Raw genomic sequence first — 20,021 nt, 5'->3', positions numbered from 1 at the left:
GTAATCTAAATGCCAACTTAATACATCAGCCTAAACCCAAAGAGCTGTTAGCTGCACTAAACCAAAGCAGGTACCATCTGCCTCTCAGGCTGCCTGGACTACTGACTGCAGATGACAGCCAAGTAAAGGATACTGTTACTCTGCACAGGAAGCTAGCGCATTACCAGATTTTAAACCCCATCACTGTATTAAGTATTGGGTTTACAGCTTTAATTTGAAAAGGTCTTGACACCTATGGCAATAATTACAATGCCTAAATGTTCAGTGTTTTCAAGACACCAAAAGCACATTTCTTCAGAGATCACGGTTCCTCTGCAAGTACTACTCTAAGATGACAAAGGATGTATTTAGCAACACTAGCACTGTTCCACCACTTGGGTACATGCTGAAGATACAAACTATTAAGCAGTAGCTGAGCAGTCAAAAAGTCTGTAAGTAGGTGTAAATAAAAGTTTTGAAAGCCAACTGAAGTACTTAGTGCAGCAAAACAACCTTTGACATTCCAGAAATCATAAATAAAAGAAAGCAAGTTATGAAACACCCAGGCAAATCTTTTTTGTGCCACTGAGAAAGCATTTCTGTGCTGAATTAAATTTCAATTTATTTCTAAACTGAGGCTAGCTGCATGAGACAGCACATGTTCTCTACATGGAAGCTTCACCACTGATGATGGTCTGATAGAAGTGGCTGCATAATACCAAGGCTGAAAGACAACAAAGCTGTATTTTAGTTTTCAAAGCAGTCAGGATTCCTATTCTATTTTTAACATTCTTTAAAATGTTACGTATCTTTTAACTAACCAATGAACCACTTAACAGAAGTCATTACAGAAACTGTGTTTTTCAGTTAATCTTGGCTAGCACACACTACATACAGTAAAAGGATTAAATAGGAGAGTAACAAATGCCTTGCAGTTATATTATCTTTCCTAATCATGATTACTTGAATTTCAGGCACATTTATAACCAAAACACAGTAATTTTCATATGTTGGCAATGCATGGGTCACAAACTTTTCTCACTTCTAAATATTTTTGTTAGTTTTCACGTAAGTTCAAAAACTAAGTTCCTGATACCAATGCAATACTTGAGTCAAATTTAATAGTTCAACTCCCTGTCCATGCCTTCTAGACAGCTAATGTAACACGGCTCATGCAGAAAAGGAAATTTATCTGACAAGAATATAGACACATGACAAAAAAGCTGGCTTATGCCGTTACAAGTTAACTGCTAAACAACCAAATGAAAAAAAAAAATGAACTCAGATTACTGACATAACTTTGGGTTTTAGGTGCTCAAAATCCAAACAGCTAGACCAGTGACTTCGAAATACTAAGACAGATTCACTTAACATATATGCCCTCTGGAGAAAAAACACAGCATGTCTTCATTCCCAGAGAAAAACCTTACCAGCAGATTAAAGACATAAAGAGGAACCTTAGGAGCAGATACATATTTTAACATCACACAAAATCAAGATTACTTGACAGAATTCGTAACAAACTACTAACACTTTAGACCGAAGCAGATAGCAATGTATTTTGAAGAAATATTATCTGTTTTATCCTGTTCATATAAGAATACACACAGCTGTGTGCAGCTGTTGTGTAGATGCTGGATTTTTAAGAAGTCTGATGACAGAGCTACATCTTTTTCTGTTGACTGAACTTTTTAAAACTCTTACTGTGCATTAATACATATATAAGGAAAATAACATAGTTTATCTTTTTTTCTTTCCTCATTTCACCATATTTCATTAATAGTTTCTTCAATTCAGAAGGGCAGTTTTTAGTTTCATTATATCCTAATCTTAATTCGAAAACCATATCTTATTATCTTGATGTATTTTTTGGACACTGACATAGAAAACACAGACATGATACAACACCATTTAACAATGTATATGTTCACATATGAAAAATCCTTAGGTAACGGGACTGAAGTGGAAAATTCAAGTGAAACATACTCAGTTTTCTGTTGCACTGTGCAAGGGAATTCTGCACATGTGTTGGACTCTCTGCATAACCTCCCCTCCCCCCCCTTTATTTTTTAAACATGACATTGATATTTGAAAGTTAAATTCCAATTTAAGTCTGTATCCATGTTCTGTAGTACCCTTCTGGCTTTTATGCCCACTCTGTCCATTTTATTTATCTGTCCATTTCTTTATACTCATTTCACATACTTGGTATATCATAATACCCAGGAAAAAATGATCTGTTTGAGTATTATACAAACAAGATCTATCCACTGCATTCCTTCACGCTACAAGAACATAAATTACAAACTCTAGCATTTCAAAACAGACTAGTTTCTAAGCATTAGCCACATATAAAAATCCTAGTATTTCCATTCCATAACAGCATAATCTGCTCTGCTGACAGGCATTATGAACTAGTAAGTAGATAAGGTAAGAGAAGTCAGAAAGAGTAATGCTAGGCATTCATGGCAAAGGAAAATGTTTTCTTTTTTTTCTTTTAAATGGAAACTACAGAAATCAACAATGGAAAAACAATGTTAGAATGTTCTTTGGAATTATGTTGCCCATGTGTGTTTCTTTATGAAGCTCAAACTGAAGACCCTGAAATGCATAACCATGGCAGCTAAAGTCAACAGAAAGTCCAGGTGGCCATGGGACAGTTCCCAGTCAATCATACATATATTCCCACACACATTTTCATGCCACCATTGGCAACAAGAAGCATATGTACTTAGCCAATAAGAGAAAGTTACCAGCCTAAAAGCTAACCACTGCATGTTCACACAGCGCTAATACCAGAGCAACGGATGGGAAAGGAGAGAGGCTAAGACCATTAAAATTAGAATTTCAAGGAACATGCTCTGGAAACATTCCTTCAATGTATCATTGCAAAACTGAAGTACAAAGCCTTCATTGCTGTCTGTAATAATACTCTATAAGGTATTTTAGAAACTGAAATTTTTTTACAGACACAAAACTATCACTATCTATAAAATGGAAGTAACCTGAAACTTGAATACAGAAACCAACCCAGATAAACACTATCACAAATACAGAGAAGTTTTACTTAGTACACAGCACATCACTAATATACCATATTCATTACTTTAAAATACTAGGAAAACACAGTAACTTAATTCTTACAGTACCTCCGGTTTACTTGCATCTCAAGTTGCTGTATTTTTTCCAAAAGCCCTTTTTCAGCAGCTTCCCTCTGTAATTCAAACTCTTTACAAGCACTTTGCACTGCATCCTCTTTTTCACAATTGAGCTTCTGAATGAGCAACTGCCTGTCTTGTTCTTGGTTAGATACTAACAGTTCTTTCTCTTCCTTAAGCTTATGGATAATAGCTTCATATTTTTCCTGCTGCTCACAGAGAAATAATTTTTCTGTTTTTTCCTTTTCTAGGGCATTCACTTCCAACTCTAACTTACTTTGTAGTTCCGTTATTTGCTCTGAAAGTCTTTTTTCTGCCTCAGAAGTTTTTTTATGAAGAAGTGTTACTTTATTTAGTTCAGTTCTAAGGAAGTTTGATTCTTCTTCATATCTGTCTACTAGCTCAGAAATGCACTGATCTTTCTCAGTTGTCATCAGAGTCCTTAGTTCTGATAAGCCCACTTGATATTCATCACTGTTAATCTGTATTTTATTGTTTAATCTATCTATCTCCTTTCTTAAACTTTCAGTTTCCTTTTCAATCTGAGATTTTAAGGTCTCTTGTTGCTGGTTTCTGCTTTCTTCCAAAAGAAGCTTCATTTCATCAGTTTCTGCCTCTTTCAGGGCAAGTTCAACTTCTAATTTGCACCTCAAATCAGACAGATCTGAAACCTTGAGTCGTAACTCTTCTACTTGTTGTTGTTTCTCTTGAACAACTACTGCATGAGATTCCTGCATTTGTTCAAGTCTGCATTGGTTCTCTTTTTTTAATTTATCTAAACAGTCCTTGTGCTCAGCTAGCACCTTCTCAAATTCCTGTAAATGCCTGGCTTGTAGGTTGTTTTCCAGTTCCTTTAAATGGCTTTGCTCTAAACTCTCGAGTTCTGCCCTCAGGAGTTGTAGTTTTTCATTGTTTTCAACATGAAGTTTTTTCAAGTCTTCAAGTACTATCTCACGTGACTGTCTCAGTTCCTTAATTTCGCAATTTTGTGTCTCCATTTGGCATTCCAGTTCAAGTAATTTCTGGTCTTTTTCATTCTGAAGGCAAACTACAGCTTCTTTCTCATTTTTCACCATTGCAAATTCATCATTCTTATTCTGAAGAACTTCCTCAAGGCCTAATAAGTCACCTTTTAACTTCTTAATCTTCTTTTTATTTTCTTCACCATCCTCCAATAATTTATTAATTTTACTTTCATATTCAGTTTTCAAAGACTGTAATTCTTTTTGATGTTTATCTTTTAGTGTTTTTTCAAGTGAAAGTTTTACCTTCTCTATAGTATTTACTATTTCTAACGAAGTGCATTTTAAAGAATTAGAAAAGTCACACTGTTCTCTTTGTACAAGTGTTCTAAAGTGGCAAAGATCCTCTTTTATACCTCTTAAATGTACCTTTGAGTCTTGGGCAATAACCCTACACTTCTCCACGCAAACACTGACAGATGCTTTTTCTGCTGGAACGTCCTTTACACAAGAATTTGTATCTTGCATACGTCTACTGTCTATTGCATTGATAACTGAAGAATAAAGAGATTCCACCATCATTTCTGGACTTTGTGGATCACTTATTACATTAGGAGATACTGGATTTTCTTCTATTACAAACTCATTTACTGCTGACATGAAGTCAGATTCTGGACTTTCTGCTAATGAATCCAAGTCCAATGATCCTTGCTTGAGAGCTTGCTCCAAGTTTGGATGGGCAATAGTTTCAAAATCAAATGTATGAGCATCAATGCTGTCTGGAGATAATTCTTCTAATGGAGCTGGGGGACACACAGGAGGACAGAGGGGACCCTGAAGACTGAGTGATGGAGGAGTTCTCGAAGAGGTAGCAATTGCAGTTCCTATTGTACTTTCCATCCTTGGTGTGGTAGCAGATTGTGGTGATGCTTGACTATTGGAGGCCTACACAAAACAATGAAACAAACACTTAACAAAGTGATAGGCAAAACTTAGCATTCTAAATTGATTAAAAATTACCAGGCAAAACAAGAACTTAAAAAGTCACGATATATTAACTGTAATAGTCCAAGACATGTAAAACTAAAATATAGGCAAAAATTGCAGAAATTCAGAGATATGTTCTAGTAAGTTTCAAAAATGCAGCATTTCTACATACATAAAGTGTCTATCTATCCAAAAGTCCTACACAGACCAAATGTAATTTTACTTGAAAAGGCTGAAACGCAAGTTTGGATGATACAAAACCCTGAAGTAACCAGTAAGAAATAGGCTTTGTTTTCTAACGGCCTACTGATTCTAGTTTTCCTAATAATTTTGTTACTAAAAAAAAGGATTATTTTGTTGCTAAAACTGCTAAAAAAAATATCAGTTTAATCCGGTCCCTATTAATACACTAAACTAAGGTGGTTTACAAAAAGCTCTACCACAAAAAAAAAAACAAACAACCTGTTGTCTACTAAACATACTAAAACCATAGAATTGTTCTGCTTGTGAGAGTGTAGAAGCAGTATAGCGCTGAGTCCTCAAACTACGGCCCATGGGCCGGATACGGCCCCCAGGGTCCTCAATCCGGCCCCCGGTATTTACAGAACCTCCCACACCCCCCCACCCCCCTCCCGGGGGTTGGGGGGGAAACCAAGCAGCCGCAGATGACTGCCTGCCACTGCATCCGTGCGCCGGCCCCCTGGTTAAAAAGTTTGAGGACTCCTGGTATAGCGTAGCACAGGGCACATTCTGTTTAAAAGCAACGTTCTGACTTTTCAGAATAGAAGACATTGCAGCCTGAGTTGACTTTTTTTCCCCTCCATGCTGCTCCCATCACTCCCTGGTTTTGTCATTTTGGCTCTAGACCTTGGATAGCACCTAAACTGATACTGTAGTATCAGATCCTTCAATTTTCAGCTGAAAAACTAATGGTTAGAATAACCATCCATAATCATCCATGAGTAACAACAGTTTGTAAACAAATGGAAAGATTAAATAAAGCTTCTCCACCTTTGTGGAATTGTTTCCAAATAATTTTGATCAATTTCAGTGCTTTTGATTCTTCAAAAGCTAAGAACTTACCTTCAAATCAATTTTCCAATTAACTGTAATTAGATAACACGTTTAAATCTCATTATCAACAGCTCTTGTTCATTACCATATGAATTATTAAGCAAGATCTCAAGTTCCAGTGCCTACTCTGCTGTAAAGTGTACATTCATGATCAGTGTTTGAAACCATTTTTTCCTATTTCTAAGACGACACACTTTTCTACACTGCCATGGAATATACACTTTAAGTTAATTCAGCTAAAGTCTGATTCATCATAGCTATAATAGTTTTAACTGCAGGCCAAGTTACATGCATTTATTTCTATGCACCTGAAATTCAGTAAAGCACCATTTTGAAATGCTATAAAAAAATTAATCAAGCACAGCAGGGCCTTAGACACTGCAAACTGCCTGTGTCCTGTGATTTTCAAGATTGTTTTGTGACTGAAACTCAATTTAACTTACAGTATGATGCATCTAGAGGATTGCACTTCAGTTGTAAATTTCTTAGCTTTGTTATTTAATAGATTTCACATAATAAATTTACTGTTTGCAAGCTTTGCTTGACAGAATAAGCAAAGCATGCATTGAAGTCCTCTTCCATTACTATCTTCAGATCTACCAGAACTAGGAACAAATGGTCAACCTGCAATTACTATTAACTATTAAATACAATAGGGAATACAGAAGCCCTAATGACAACAATAATATCATCTGCAGATTCTCAGAATAAAAATACAAACCTTACGCTTCAACAAGGGTAGAACACATCCCAGCGGAAGTCAAAGTAACATACAGCCAAAAAGTAACATACCCACCAAGGATACATTGCTGAACAAGTTTTTAACAGGATAGCAAAGCAATTTTTCCTAAGAAAACTACAGTGAAATACACACAGTTAAAACACTTATGGAGAGTATCTGTGACACATGCTGAGAACAAAATCATCAGGATCACAAACTGGAAGAGACACTGAGGTTTTTTAATGGATCAGTGCCCTAAAGTCTCAGATGCATTATGTGCAACACCATAGACCAACCATTACCTTGCTTTTCCATCCTTCATTCTTGAAGGACTTACGTTATTCATCTGAGGAATGTGACTATCTTGAAAAGAAACTGCTCCTACAGACTCATGGGAATATTTGCAGTGACAGATTCCCATAAGACGTTCAGTCTCCAACTACTGAGGATCTTTCAGAATGGTGCTCTTCTCCAAAAACTCAACACTGCCTCCAGCTGATAGTCCTGATGATCCTGCTTGTGCCTCTTTCCCAGACTATCCACACTGTTTCCTCCATGCATTTAAATAGGGTGCCTGGTGTTCTTCAGTACGTTAATTTTTATTGAAGAAAATTCTGCTATCCATTGAACTCAGTTACTTGACTGCCAACGGTTAGCGGAGTTGTGCAATAAACGGTCAGCAACAGAACTCCAAAAAAAAAAAAGACAGAAATAACAGATACTGGACTGCTGATACTTAAATAGCCAAGTTTTGTTTCCTCAGTCTTTTACAAGTGTGTGCTACCCAAATGGACCCTACTCTTCTCTGTACCATGTAAACGTTCTCTTAATGGAGATGTAGTGTGACTGAATTCCAAACTGAGATTTAGGAACCAGCTATTTTCAGCTCTGATGCTCACCTATTTAGTAAAGCTACATTTACACCTCACCTCCATTAGCCTTTGCATCTATATGATAGTAAGTTATACACTTTTGATATACCTTTATCAAAAGTGAACACAGGACACTAGACAAAAACAACTTACAGGGAAAGGTATTTCTTTGTTAACGGTAGTATTAGTCCAGGTTTAAGCATTTCCCTTGGGTTTAATTTTAGCTTGCTGTTAATCTAAGAAAACTTAGAAAAAGACATGCTCAAGGACACTGTATATGCTAATGCATGCCCAGATTCAAGGCATATGCTTTAAGTGACAAACATTTCACATTGATAAACCAGAGTTTTAACTTTAATAACAGCTAGCATCACAGATGTCAGTAAGTATGCACTAAAAAAGCACTTCAAGGACTGGGAATATTAGAAGGCCCTGCAGAAAGCCACATGCAAAGGAAAGATGGCATCTACTTCTAGCACCCCTGCAGAATCATCCTAGAAGGTAAAAAGTAAGGATATAGCATGAAGAAGAAAAACAACAATAATCATCACTGCATGGAGTAACAAACATGCTACTTGAGCTTGGTTTCCTCATGACCTGGGCCTATAACAAATTCCATGCCTCTGCTGTGGGATAGATATCTAACTAGACTATCAGATTACTAACTAGCGAAGAGTTAAACCTCACATTTTAGATAGCTGAAACTATACGGAAAGCTTTGTTTACTCTTGCCTGTTCCCCCAGAAGCCAGTGCCTGCCATGTAGTTTGTTTACAGGCAGCAATGTACGCATATGTCATACACCAATTCCTGTAATGACAAAGGACAAGGAGACAAGAATAAACAAGAAAAAAATAGAAAGCAAAGACAGAGAAGTAGAGTTAAAATTTTAAGTTCTCAGATGTTGCTGTATTACATGCCTTGTTCTAGTTATGTTACTACAATAAATGTAGTCAGGGAACAGGACAATTCTTGGAAGTATTACAAACAGTAGTTTTGAACTCAGCTAGAATAGTAGATTCATATTCTGATTTGGAAAGGCAGCTTCTCTTACAAGAGAAAATTGTAATACCATTGTATTGCATACATTATTCACCTAACTGTGGAGAAGACACCTTAATCATCCTACCCGACTGTTACAGGCACCTTAACTTTCTCCTGGACATCTTTGACCCAATCACCGATTTGCTTAAACTTTGTATTATGGAGATGAGAAGGCACAGCAATAACTCCGGTGTGAGACCATTAAGCAGATTTCAAAGCAGTAACAAAAATCCACAATATTCTTTAACTACTCTGATGCAGTACTAAAAAAAGAAACCATATCAGCCAGAGAAGCATATAGTCACTAACGTTCTACGAACTTGAAAGCTGAAATAGTAAGTTACAGGGACACTTAAAAAGAAATGCTACTAACATCCCCAGTAAGGTACTGGATCTCCTGTCTGACTTGGTCTTTGCTCACCTGTCTGCGGCCACAGCTTTTCTCTCCTGCCTAAAGCAACTCTCAAAAAGACCACCTGCTATACCTGATGCAGTAGAAAAGGGGTCCTCAAACTTTTTAACCAGCGGGCCGGCGCACGGATGCAGGCAGTCATCTGCAGCTGCTTGGTTTCCCCCCCAACCCCCGGCGGGGGGGGCGGGGGGTTCTGTAAATACCGCGGCCGGATTGAGGACCCTGGGGGGCCGTATCCAGCCCGCGGGCCGTAGTTTGAGGACTCCTGCAGTAGAATGAACTCCTGCCTGACCTAGACACAGCTAAACTACTGCACTGCCAACAAGCCAGGGAAGCTATCCCAGCCCAACTTAACCAACCAGGCTTCTGCCACCACTTGTGTGAAAAGGGAGGCTGGGGTTGAATGCATCTCCTTGCGAAAGGACAAAACCAACATTTTGCTATACAGGCAACACTCAATGCCTGCATGGTCATGAGCAACCCTGCACCAAGCTGGGACAGTATCTCACACTTCACCACCAGAATGTGTAGGTGCATGAAGCTGCAGGCATCTTCAGGCCTATTATTAAACGTTTCTTTCATCCTTCTAATTATATATGTAAAATCCCAGCAATACTAAGGATAAGAAAAGACCATTTTCAGATTTCAGTAATTCTATTCAAAGAAAAGAACATGGGCAAAAGTACTGTAATTTTTAAAAAAAAACACTTCAGATGGTCTGCAGAATAAAGCAACAGAGAAAGACCTAGTTACCTTTCATCAAGTAATACCAAGAACACTGTCAATAGAGAAGGAAAAAGTCTGACACATCTATTTGCTTCAATTCCAAAAACTAGTTCAAACCAGTCACTGAAATGACACACAGAGATGGGCATTTTCAAGGTGACATCATGAATGGCCCAGCTCCGACTGTGCAATGCAGTTTACTCTAAGGAAAGAGACAATTATCCAAACCTGTCTAAGCACCTGACATTTCTGCATCAGCCAAGAATCCCAACTGGTCAATGCACAGCAAAAAGTAAGAGTGGGAAGTACAGATTCTCCTGATTGGGCAAGCATCTTTTTTTGTGCAATCAGATACTGATAAAAATATCTCAGATAAGCAACTCTGAACCAAACAGGGCAAACCATCAAGACTTGAACAAGTAAGGCACATTTCCTGTTCATCTTTCTACTGATATACACACTTTGAATTAAAACTTACTCCTTGGATTTATTTCACTCTTTGACATTGCAAGCCTTAGTGAAAAATTACTTTGTTAGAACACCTGTCACTATCCTAGTTTCTGAGACTAATTTTAGGATGCTCCAAGTTGGGGGCTCCTAGATTTCACAAAATTTATACTACTCCTAGCCATTCCGTTCAATCATACAGTGGTCAGGCCCCACCACTTTTGTTCTTAATGGCTGTTCATATAAAAAACAATCTTCATAAAGAGAGAAAAGATCTAAGTAGTGACATAAATTACACACCTTTCCTATATTACAGAACAATGAGCAGCCCAGATCTCATATTTTACATAAATAAAAGACTTCCAGTAAATCTCTTGCTCAAATCTCAAAGGAATAACAAGGTAAAGGACTTCATGTCACCTGGTTTAAACAGGATTTTGCCAATTCAAAACCCAACATGCCCATAACCTTGACATTTATAGAAAGATGCTTCTAGTCAAAGTGCATACAAACACACCATAGAAGATAACATGAAAAACGCCACCTTCTTCCTATAGCAAAGAAACCCAATCTGAAGCAGTGAACTGTACATAAAATCTTAAGGAATGCTAAATTCACCCGCAGTTTCACTGGGACAGGCTACAGTTGGAAGCTAAAAGGACCCATTTGGTATATTATGAATGATTTCAGTGACAGAATTCAGAAAAGACTGAACACACAGAAGCAATGAAAAGCAATGGGCAGAAACGAGTTTCTAGGGGATAGAGTCTGCTTGACAGGTAGAGCAAAAACTAAGAGGTCTTTTTGCCATCTATTCCTTCTACACTCAAAGAAAGGCTACACAAATTTCTTCCCCTCCCTAAAAAGCAGGACTGCAACAGAAGAGTACATGACATCAATATTTAAGCTAATGGAGACAACCAACGAAGGCCCCAAATTCTGCCTTAACTGCTTGCACCAAAAGGTCTCAAAAAGCAATGCAAAAGTCTAGAAGTAACAACTTAATTAAATCCAAAATAAAGCAACAAAAGCAAAATGTACACATTCTGCACACAGAAGCTTCAGAAAATGACAGAAAACAGAAATATTAGCAGAAAATTCTACTTCTACAATTTCTGTGGCATATAAGCATCTGTTAAATATTTAGAAGATACTCAATATCTTTTCACTGTTCTCTACATAGATTCATTTTACTCACTGAAAAGCTCAAAATTCTCAGAATATTTACTAGTATGTGATTAGAAAGGTGAATTATGCAGTTGAGAAACTAATCTTTACACCCTGAAAAACAAAAGTTTTTCTGAAGTGGTTGACAAAATGGTATTATGAAAATATTCTACTCTTCCAATATTTTTTCTTGGTAAAGAAAAGCAAAAATACCTTTTGTTCATTCAGCAGGTCTGTAATGGTTTGTGACATTTCATCCAAACTCTGTGCTGCCTTTACCAGGTTATGTAGAGCACGTACATGCTGGTGAAGAGGTTCGAAGTCACAAAGTATGGGCACCCTGAAAAACAGTACAGGAATAAATCTTTTTTCCACATTGTTAATCTAATATTCAAATAAATTATGTGTATATTCTACAATACTAGGCTTCCCTCTGTATAAGGTTTGTACTTCCTTCATTTCATCTATTTTACATGGAAAATCCACTCAAACCACCTGGTATTTGTCTTTTAAAATTAAGAACTTGAGAGCATTTAAGGAGTAGACAAAAATAAACACAATGATGGGCAAATATGTCCATCTTTCCTTCTGAGGAAAACATTTACCGTTACTGTTGTAACTCTAGGTACTACTGGAAGAGAACTGAGAGTGATCAGCTCTGTAATTGAAGAACTTATGTTTGCAAATAACTATTCTCCTGTGCAGCTGGATTCTCTCCAATCCAGCTCTTCCTTTAAAGCAGCTATTAATTCTCTACTATTTTATTTTGATAATAGGTAACCTAAATAAAAAGATTGATTGATGTCACATTCATATTGCAAGTGTTGCAAGATAAGCTTTTGATTGCCAGTTTTCTAAATCTTGGAAAAATCAACATTTATTTTCTTTAGAGTCCATATACCCAGATTTTTTAATTTGTTCAAGAATAGCTCCACCGAAATCATCAAGCAGGAGTTAATTTAGACTAACAATAAAAGCAGATTACACTTCAGTGTATTCTGCATTCTCTATTCAATATGCAAAGCAAGTGGTATCTACTGTATTTTTGTAAAAACAATATTTCAGTAATTGCTCAAACATGTAACTTCAGAAGACTGAATTACTGTAAGTAAATAGAAGCACCATTTTAACTATAGAGCTCAGGGGTTCAATGCTGATAGAAGATTTTCTCCTGGGTCTCCATTTGCCTAATACTTGCTCCTTTAGGTATTAAAAATACCGAAGAAATTATCCTTCTAAAGCAGGGGTCCTCAAACTATGGCCCGTGGGCCGGATACAGCCCCCCAGGGTCCTCAATCCGGCCCCCGGTATTTACAGAACCCCCCGCCGGGGGTTGGGGGGGAAACCAAGCAGCCGCAGATGACTGCCTGCCACTTCATCTGCACACCGGCCCCCTGGTTAAAAGGTTTGAGGACCCCTGCTCTAAAGTTTCTTCTGATGCTATGTCTACCAAGGTACATAACAGCTTCACACACTCAAGCCGTCATGTCCACCACCGTAATCATAATCCTCAACCCCAAAAAATCGGAAGAACATGACATAATCCCACCTCCATTGCCATCAAGTGGAAAGCTATGTCACTACAATTCGGACCAACAAACAGTTGGGTTTGTGACCGGTTTTCTGATAATATTAAGGCAAAACTCTTCCTCAACTCGGTCCAAACTTCCCAGGAAGGCTGTAAAATTCTTACAAACAAAAATCAGGCAAACATAAGCATGATACTACAGTTTGCACTTTTTTACTGCAGAAACACTAAGAAACAAGCCTCAGCTTATCATCATCGAGGACAAATCCTCTGTCAAGAAGACTAAGCTTACTATACTTCTTATTAATTCCAGCAGCAATACCATAAGGATGGCTGGCCAGGAATTCTTAATCAAAAAGGATGCCAGTACAAAATCTAAGCGAAAAATGTAGTGAATTCATCTCTGACACTGTGCAGTAACAGGCATCAGGCTAAGGCTGCTGGTGAACCTGACAGATGACAGCGGAACATCCTCCTTTTGGATTTACCTTATCATCCTTTGCGGGACTGTGGCCTTGGGGCAAAAAAAAAAAAACCAAACAAAAAACCACACAAAAACCCCCCAAACAAAAACAAACCCACAAAATCATTGAATTTCAGCAAATCTGTGACTGCTGATCTCTCCTAGCAGAATGGTGGATACATGCAACACCTGATTGTGTTCATCCTGACAAACAGATCTCCTAGACAGGACCTTACATAAAACTTGCTACTAACTATTTCTTGCCCATTATCTTGGTTGGCACTTCTCTGTCTGATTGCTACAGGTTTAAGACATATGAGTTTGAAAGCCTACTCTAACAGTCAACTTCTCCAGAAAGGCATCTCCAAGTTCTAGATAAGAAACTAATCTTGTCAAGTTGCCTGTGAGCCAAAACAGTAACCTTCCTGTCATGAGCATGCCTGACTCACTGGGAGGTAAGAAACATAGAAATAGAGCTTCTGCTCAAAATGATGGAAGCAGAAGCACTTAAAGAACAAATTTTTCATTAAAATCAGCCTATCAGACAAAAAGCAGTAACTGAATACAGGAGATCTCCATGATCTTATGCTGGGCTAAAGATGTTTGTTTCCTCCAGAATACCACTTAAAGAGCAAGTAAAACAAAAATTCAAGCTAATTTTGATCTGAAAAAACATACGTAAAGTTACGAGTTTATTTCACTTTAAAACTAACAAAATTTTTTTTTTTGTTTTTAGCTGTAAGGCAGCTCAGAGCAATGTCCAACATCCTTTACATCTCAATACAGAATACATGTGTTCGTTCATGCAGCATATAGATAATGTGTCTGCATTGTTAGTGAAGACCACTCCTTAAGAATGATATCAGTTCAAAAAAGTATGCTTGTCTGTTCCTTAGATTAAGTGAACTGGCTGAAGAGGGTGGGACCAGGGGAAAGCTACTGCCATAACATACAAAGTTTAAAAAGGTGCTTTACCTGAGTAATGGCTGTACTTCTGAAGGACAAAAAGACTGCAAAAACTGCAAGTCACTTAATGAGATATCTGGAAGCTCACTGTCAAATCTGCGAGGTTTTCGTGTCTGTATTAAGAAGATACTAATTTACACATTGACAAGGCAAATAATATCGAGATAACTACGGAAGCTAATTAGTAACACAAAAGTAAGTGTTAAACTCATTTCTCTCAAAAAAAAGTTCATACTTTTTTTAAAGAAACCATGTCTGGCCCTATCCCACTAAAAAAATTAAATTAAATACACATTTGTAGTCATGTTATCCATAATGCCTCGGACAGTAGCAGAATAGAGCATTTAGGTTGCAAGGGACCTACGACAATCATTTAGCCCAACTCCCGCCCTATTACCAAGCTTCATAAACATTAAGGAAATCTTTAAAAAGTTAAAGGGTAAGAGATGGCACTGAAGCTTCATTTATTGTGCTGCTAAACACACAGTCAAGTATTAATTCAGTTATTCAGTATGCAAAACACTGACAGGAGTAGCATTCTTATTTTCCAAGTATCCTTTTGAAAAAAGCTGAAAATTAGAAGCTGGAAACGAGGCAAAGTGATGTGGCAACATTAGAAGCAGTGAGAGTATTTTACTTAAATTAACCAAGCTGTATGAAACCAAAGTTTACAGACAATGCTTGACTACAGCTATACTTTTTCAGCCCTTCATGTCATCAGCCAATAAAGAGACAAAAATGCTTTTCTACCCATCCAGTGATTACAGAAAAAAAACACAAAAACCTTTTACTTGCTTTTACTGTCCAATTAATTTCATGGCTCTATTATTCAGAAGAGAGGATTAGATGATCAAATTATCCCTCCTGGCTTTTTTCTGATCATTAATAGCAATTTTTGGTTCAGTACCACAGACTCCTTGTTAAAAAGGAACATCAAGTATCAAATCTCCCACTACACTGCAAGTTATGAACCAATGTCAATATAGGTAACTTGAAATAGCAGAGAGCACTAGCTCCCAGCTTCATGTGTCAGAGCAATGTCGCAGGCACATAGCTTGAATGAATTAAGCTTAGGCTTTTAATTTATTAAAGTACTAATTATAAAAATGAAATAAACCCCAAAAATATACTGACTACATACACAAAAGGATGGAGGCCAGGAGTCAAGTCCTCTAAACAAACGATTCCTTAGAAAAGACTTCCCTGGGCAAAGAAAAAGTGGTTATTAAAAAAAACAACAACACAGAAGTGCAATATACAAACAATGCCTCAAGAGAAAACAAGCTACTGCAGTTTAATAGCTAAACTAAATTTGAAAGCATCACTATGCCATTTGGTGACAACATAAAGTTGCAAGTGACCACAGAACTTCATGCAAAAGCCACCATCCAAACAGAACTTCTCATTTTGCTGAAGCCTCTTTTTGCTTAATGTTCACCCCTGCAAAAGCCTCAACTCCTTTTTCAAATTTTCATTCTAATCTTGCTAATTTCCTTTCCACAATTTTGATAATCTTCTGTTCAGTTTTCTTATTTTAGCAGTTCATTCAGAACATAAGCTGCAGACTTCGCAGAAAAAATATGTCAGTTTTTTGGGTTTCTGTTTTGTTGGCTTTTTTTTTTTAAAAACTTCTGCTCAAGGTCTTTAGACATGGGTCTTGATTCTTCGTTTTTTTCTTAAGTAGCAGAGAGGAACTTGTAGCAATACCAAAATATTCAGTAATGGTTTTTAAAGTGTTACTTAAAAGAAAAGTAAAGCTTATGGAGCACTTTCAACCAGAAACTGCATTCAAATGTAATAATTAGAAATCCTACCTTTTAGAAACATTAAACTAACTAGAACTTTCACATTATTTTGGATAATTTATATGAAAGTTCAATATTTTGATTAATAGAAAAATTAATAGATACATATTTTATTCATAGCAGGACCATCTGGCACACTGCATACATTTACTATTTAAGTAAAAAAAATTATACAGGTATTTAAGTTACAACGTAATGAAAGTATTTTAACTACAAAGACAAAAGTCAAACTTAACCACACTTCTGATTTCACAGAAGACAAAGTACTTACTGAACAGTTTACCAAAAGATTCCCTTTTTGCCTTTTCAGCTTCATATAGGTGTTTCCCATCTTTTATTAAAGCACCTGCCCACTGTGGAAGGAAAAATACATAGTTATTTGTTAAGTTATACGTTGACACTAAGATTTGGTCTCAAAGTTCTACTTACTTACCTCCCTGTAGTGTTTTATGAACATTTTTCTCCTCACAACCTCAACAACAGCTAGACAGTACATTTGAGGAACAGTACTGAGAGCCTCTACAACCTTGACCCTTTCTAGGAGCTCTGTCACAAGACGAAGCAATGCTTGTAGTTTCTCTCCATCTTGGTCAGCATGAAGCATTACAAAACAACACCACCTACAAAAGCAGGTTACACTTTAGAAGATAACTTAGTCATCTTTCTTGCATGTAAATTTCATTAATATGAACAGCATGTCTGGATACACTGAACAATTACATCAATTTACATGGAAAACCAACAGGCTATCTGGAAGTACTAAGTAATTTAGAAATCTGTAGTCACCTTGCAGTTCCCTGTTAATTTCTCACAGTAAGATTTCCACAGCAGTGCTCAAAAAATGAACACTTACCACCATTTCAGTTAAGGTATTATTTTTGACAAATAATGCTCTTGGCATACATAACCTTAGGGGGAATGATAACGTAACTTTCTCCAGAAAAATTAAAAAAAGCTGGTACATCCAGAGGAAAAACTACTTTTCATTCATAAATCTTAAAAATAGTTATTGAAAAGCATTAGCAAGAAGTATTAAGGGTAAGAATACTGCCAAAGAAATAAGATCAAAACACTTGTTTGGGAAGTTCACACCATCTACTCACTCGCTACAAATAACAGTCCCTGTAACATACAGATTCTCACACCTTGTAACCACACCTTCAGTTATCTTATTTAAACAATCAATACATTAACTTCAAGCACAGCCATCAGGTAGCTACTGCAGAGGTGATCAACTGGTGTGTTTAAGGGGAAACATCAGGAGCACTTTACCACCAAAGAAGGCATAAAGTGGAGGCATACCCCATAATAACAATTGAAGTATAAGTGAAACAACAAATAAGTCAATATTAAGCAACTAGGAACATAACATTAACAGAAAAACTACAAGATATGCAGTGTTGACTTCCTTATAGTAATGAGTAGTAAAAAATAAAGAGGGTATTATGTGAAGCCAGCAAGCGGCCAGTTCAAAACATGTATATTTTCCACAGAACATATTGTTAAATTGCAGAACTTGCAAAAAACAGGGGTTTGTGGATTAAAAGAAAAGTCTGACTAGTTTATGAGAAAAACCTCCACCAGCAATTAAAAACTGAAGAGCTCCTTCTACATCAGCTAATATTTTTCTCTAAGAATGTCTACATATAGTTAAGTTTGTTTTCCTCATTATTAGATTCCCGTTAAGGTCGTTTGCTACTGCTACTGAAGACAAGCTAGAATTTGGTTTGACCCAAAATACAATGAGTTTTTTTGTATGGTTTTGGTTTGGTTTTTTTTTTTTTTTTTCAGGGGGGTAGCAGGATTGGTGAAACTGGAGGCTGGTTTGGTTTTAGATTGGGTGTTGTTTTGGGTTTTTTTGTTAGGTTTTGGTTTGGATTTTTGGGGTTTGTTGTTTTGGTTTTGGGGTTTTTTACATCTATGCTTTATTCTTCTTTTGAGACCTATCCTGTATGCATTCACTCTCCACACCTCAACATTCCTTACAAAGGGATGAAAGTCTTTTCCTCTAGTAACTCATGAATTAAGCGTATACTACACAAATACATAAATACTATACTTCAAAATATAAGAAATGAAAGTCATGCAGCCTATGTTCTACGTGCTACCCCTAAATACCTGCTACAGTGAAGTTACACAAAATGTCATCTTTTCACTGGACTAAGTGCATGTGCATAGGCAACAAAGACAAATTCACTTTTCATTTTACTTAGCAGTAGTTTATTTTACAAACATTAACAAGATCGGTGCTGAGAGTTCACTACTGATTGTGCTTTACTCCTTCCTGTAGCTTGCACCTGCCTCATCTACATGAGCTCCAATCTCTTCAAGAAGAAAACGTCTACTTGATGGATATCCAACATGCAAGTCTAACAGGATCACAACACTGCCTAATTGGTAGCTGCTAGCATTTTTTTTTTCCTTCCAAAAATTCTAAAGTCTGTAAACTTTTCTTATGTGTCTGACATGACAAATTATCTAAAGCTTAATTAAGTGCAGTAGTGTGAGAAACTATTTCACAATGAGAAATACAGGCTACTTACTGCCTTCTATGTTATCTAGCAACAATGCTTACAGGAAAAATTGCCATTTTTACTGGCTGTGACTAGATATAATTATTTTTCATGAATTACAAGTAAACCAAACTACTGGCACGCTTTTCTGCTTTGACGTGATCACAAGCTACTGAAGTGTGTTTCACTTACGCTTACTATAATCCTTTGAGAACATCAATGATTACCACACAAATTTTAAATATGCTACTGATTGCTTCTGAGGTTGATGAGAGGAAATGTGATTGTAGGTTCTTAGATATTGCTTTATTGATATGAAGACCACTTACACCTCTAAGAATACTCTCTCAAAATAATATCTTGTTTCACACTTACAAATAACTTCATATAAAAAAACTGAAGTAATCCAACTTTCACTTCTCTCCATTAAGAAAAACTCTATGCTTTACCAAAGGTTTTCTTGAGACACATTCTTTAAAGTCTTGATGCAAGTAGAAGCAATATAAAGTTGAAAAGTTGTAACTTACTTCAGTCTGACTTGTAGATTATTTGCAAGCTCCTGTTTGGCAGTGGTACATTTCTGTTTAATATCTAACAGTTTTCTGTGATTAGTTAACATAATCATCAGCTGATTTGCATGACTCAAACACAAATCAGGCAGCACAGAAGGATCTTTCAAGTTCTCAGCTCTCTTCTGATTAGCCAAAAATCCCTAGAGGAAAAGAGACACTTTTGTTATATGCAAGCTTTGTGACAAGCATGAAAGTGATCTATCTTCTCTGTAAGAATGCAAGCATCTTAAACTTACTGTAGCCATTGAGGAGTACAACAGAATGCTACATAAAGAAGTTTCAAAGTTGCCTTCTGTTCATTCTATAATGTAGTCCAAATAAATCTTATTTGTTAATTTCCCTCTGATACAGTTACCAACACAACCCTATAAGAACTTTACACAAATAAGCAATGCCAGTAGAAGATCACAAGCCTTAATGCAGTAGAAAAGTAACTACTGGAATGGAGGGGATTCAGCCATCATTTTAATTTCCTCAAACAACCAGCTTGTTAACCTCTAGCATATCTAGACTTAACATCAACTTAGAGCATATTCAGTACTACTGTGGGCTAAAGAATATACTTTTTTGCATGAAGAAATTTATACATGAAACAAATTAATGAGAGCCAAGACTGGAGCTAGACA

The 20,021-nt window shown here is 36.7% G+C and overlaps 1 protein-coding gene across 4 annotated transcripts in view; it reads right to left on the bottom strand.

Moving 5' to 3' along the window:
* The window catches only part of RB1CC1 (RB1 inducible coiled-coil 1), an 81,835-nt gene that overhangs the window by 16,933 nt on the left and 44,881 nt on the right, over positions 1-20,021 (bottom strand). For all 4 annotated transcript variants that reach the window (XM_080381461.1, XM_080381463.1, XM_080381462.1 and 1 more), the window contains 7 exons: positions 19,351-19,535; positions 16,744-16,930; positions 16,582-16,663; positions 15,647-15,708; positions 14,515-14,618; positions 11,762-11,888; positions 3,129-5,044 (listed from right to left, as the gene is read on the bottom strand). In XM_080381461.1, the coding sequence (XP_080237587.1) occupies positions 3,129-5,044; positions 11,762-11,888; positions 14,515-14,618; positions 15,647-15,708; positions 16,582-16,663; positions 16,744-16,930; positions 19,351-19,535 (2,663 nt within the window). The remainder of the gene's footprint in view (positions 1-3,128; positions 5,045-11,761; positions 11,889-14,514; positions 14,619-15,646; positions 15,709-16,581; positions 16,664-16,743; positions 16,931-19,350; positions 19,536-20,021) is intronic.

Source organism: Falco punctatus, assembly GCF_963210335.1.
Source record: "Falco punctatus genome assembly, chromosome: 3".
In the NCBI taxonomy this organism is placed as follows: domain Eukaryota; kingdom Metazoa; phylum Chordata; class Aves; order Falconiformes; family Falconidae; genus Falco; species Falco punctatus.
This window is presented reverse-complemented; position numbering and strand designations above follow the sequence as displayed.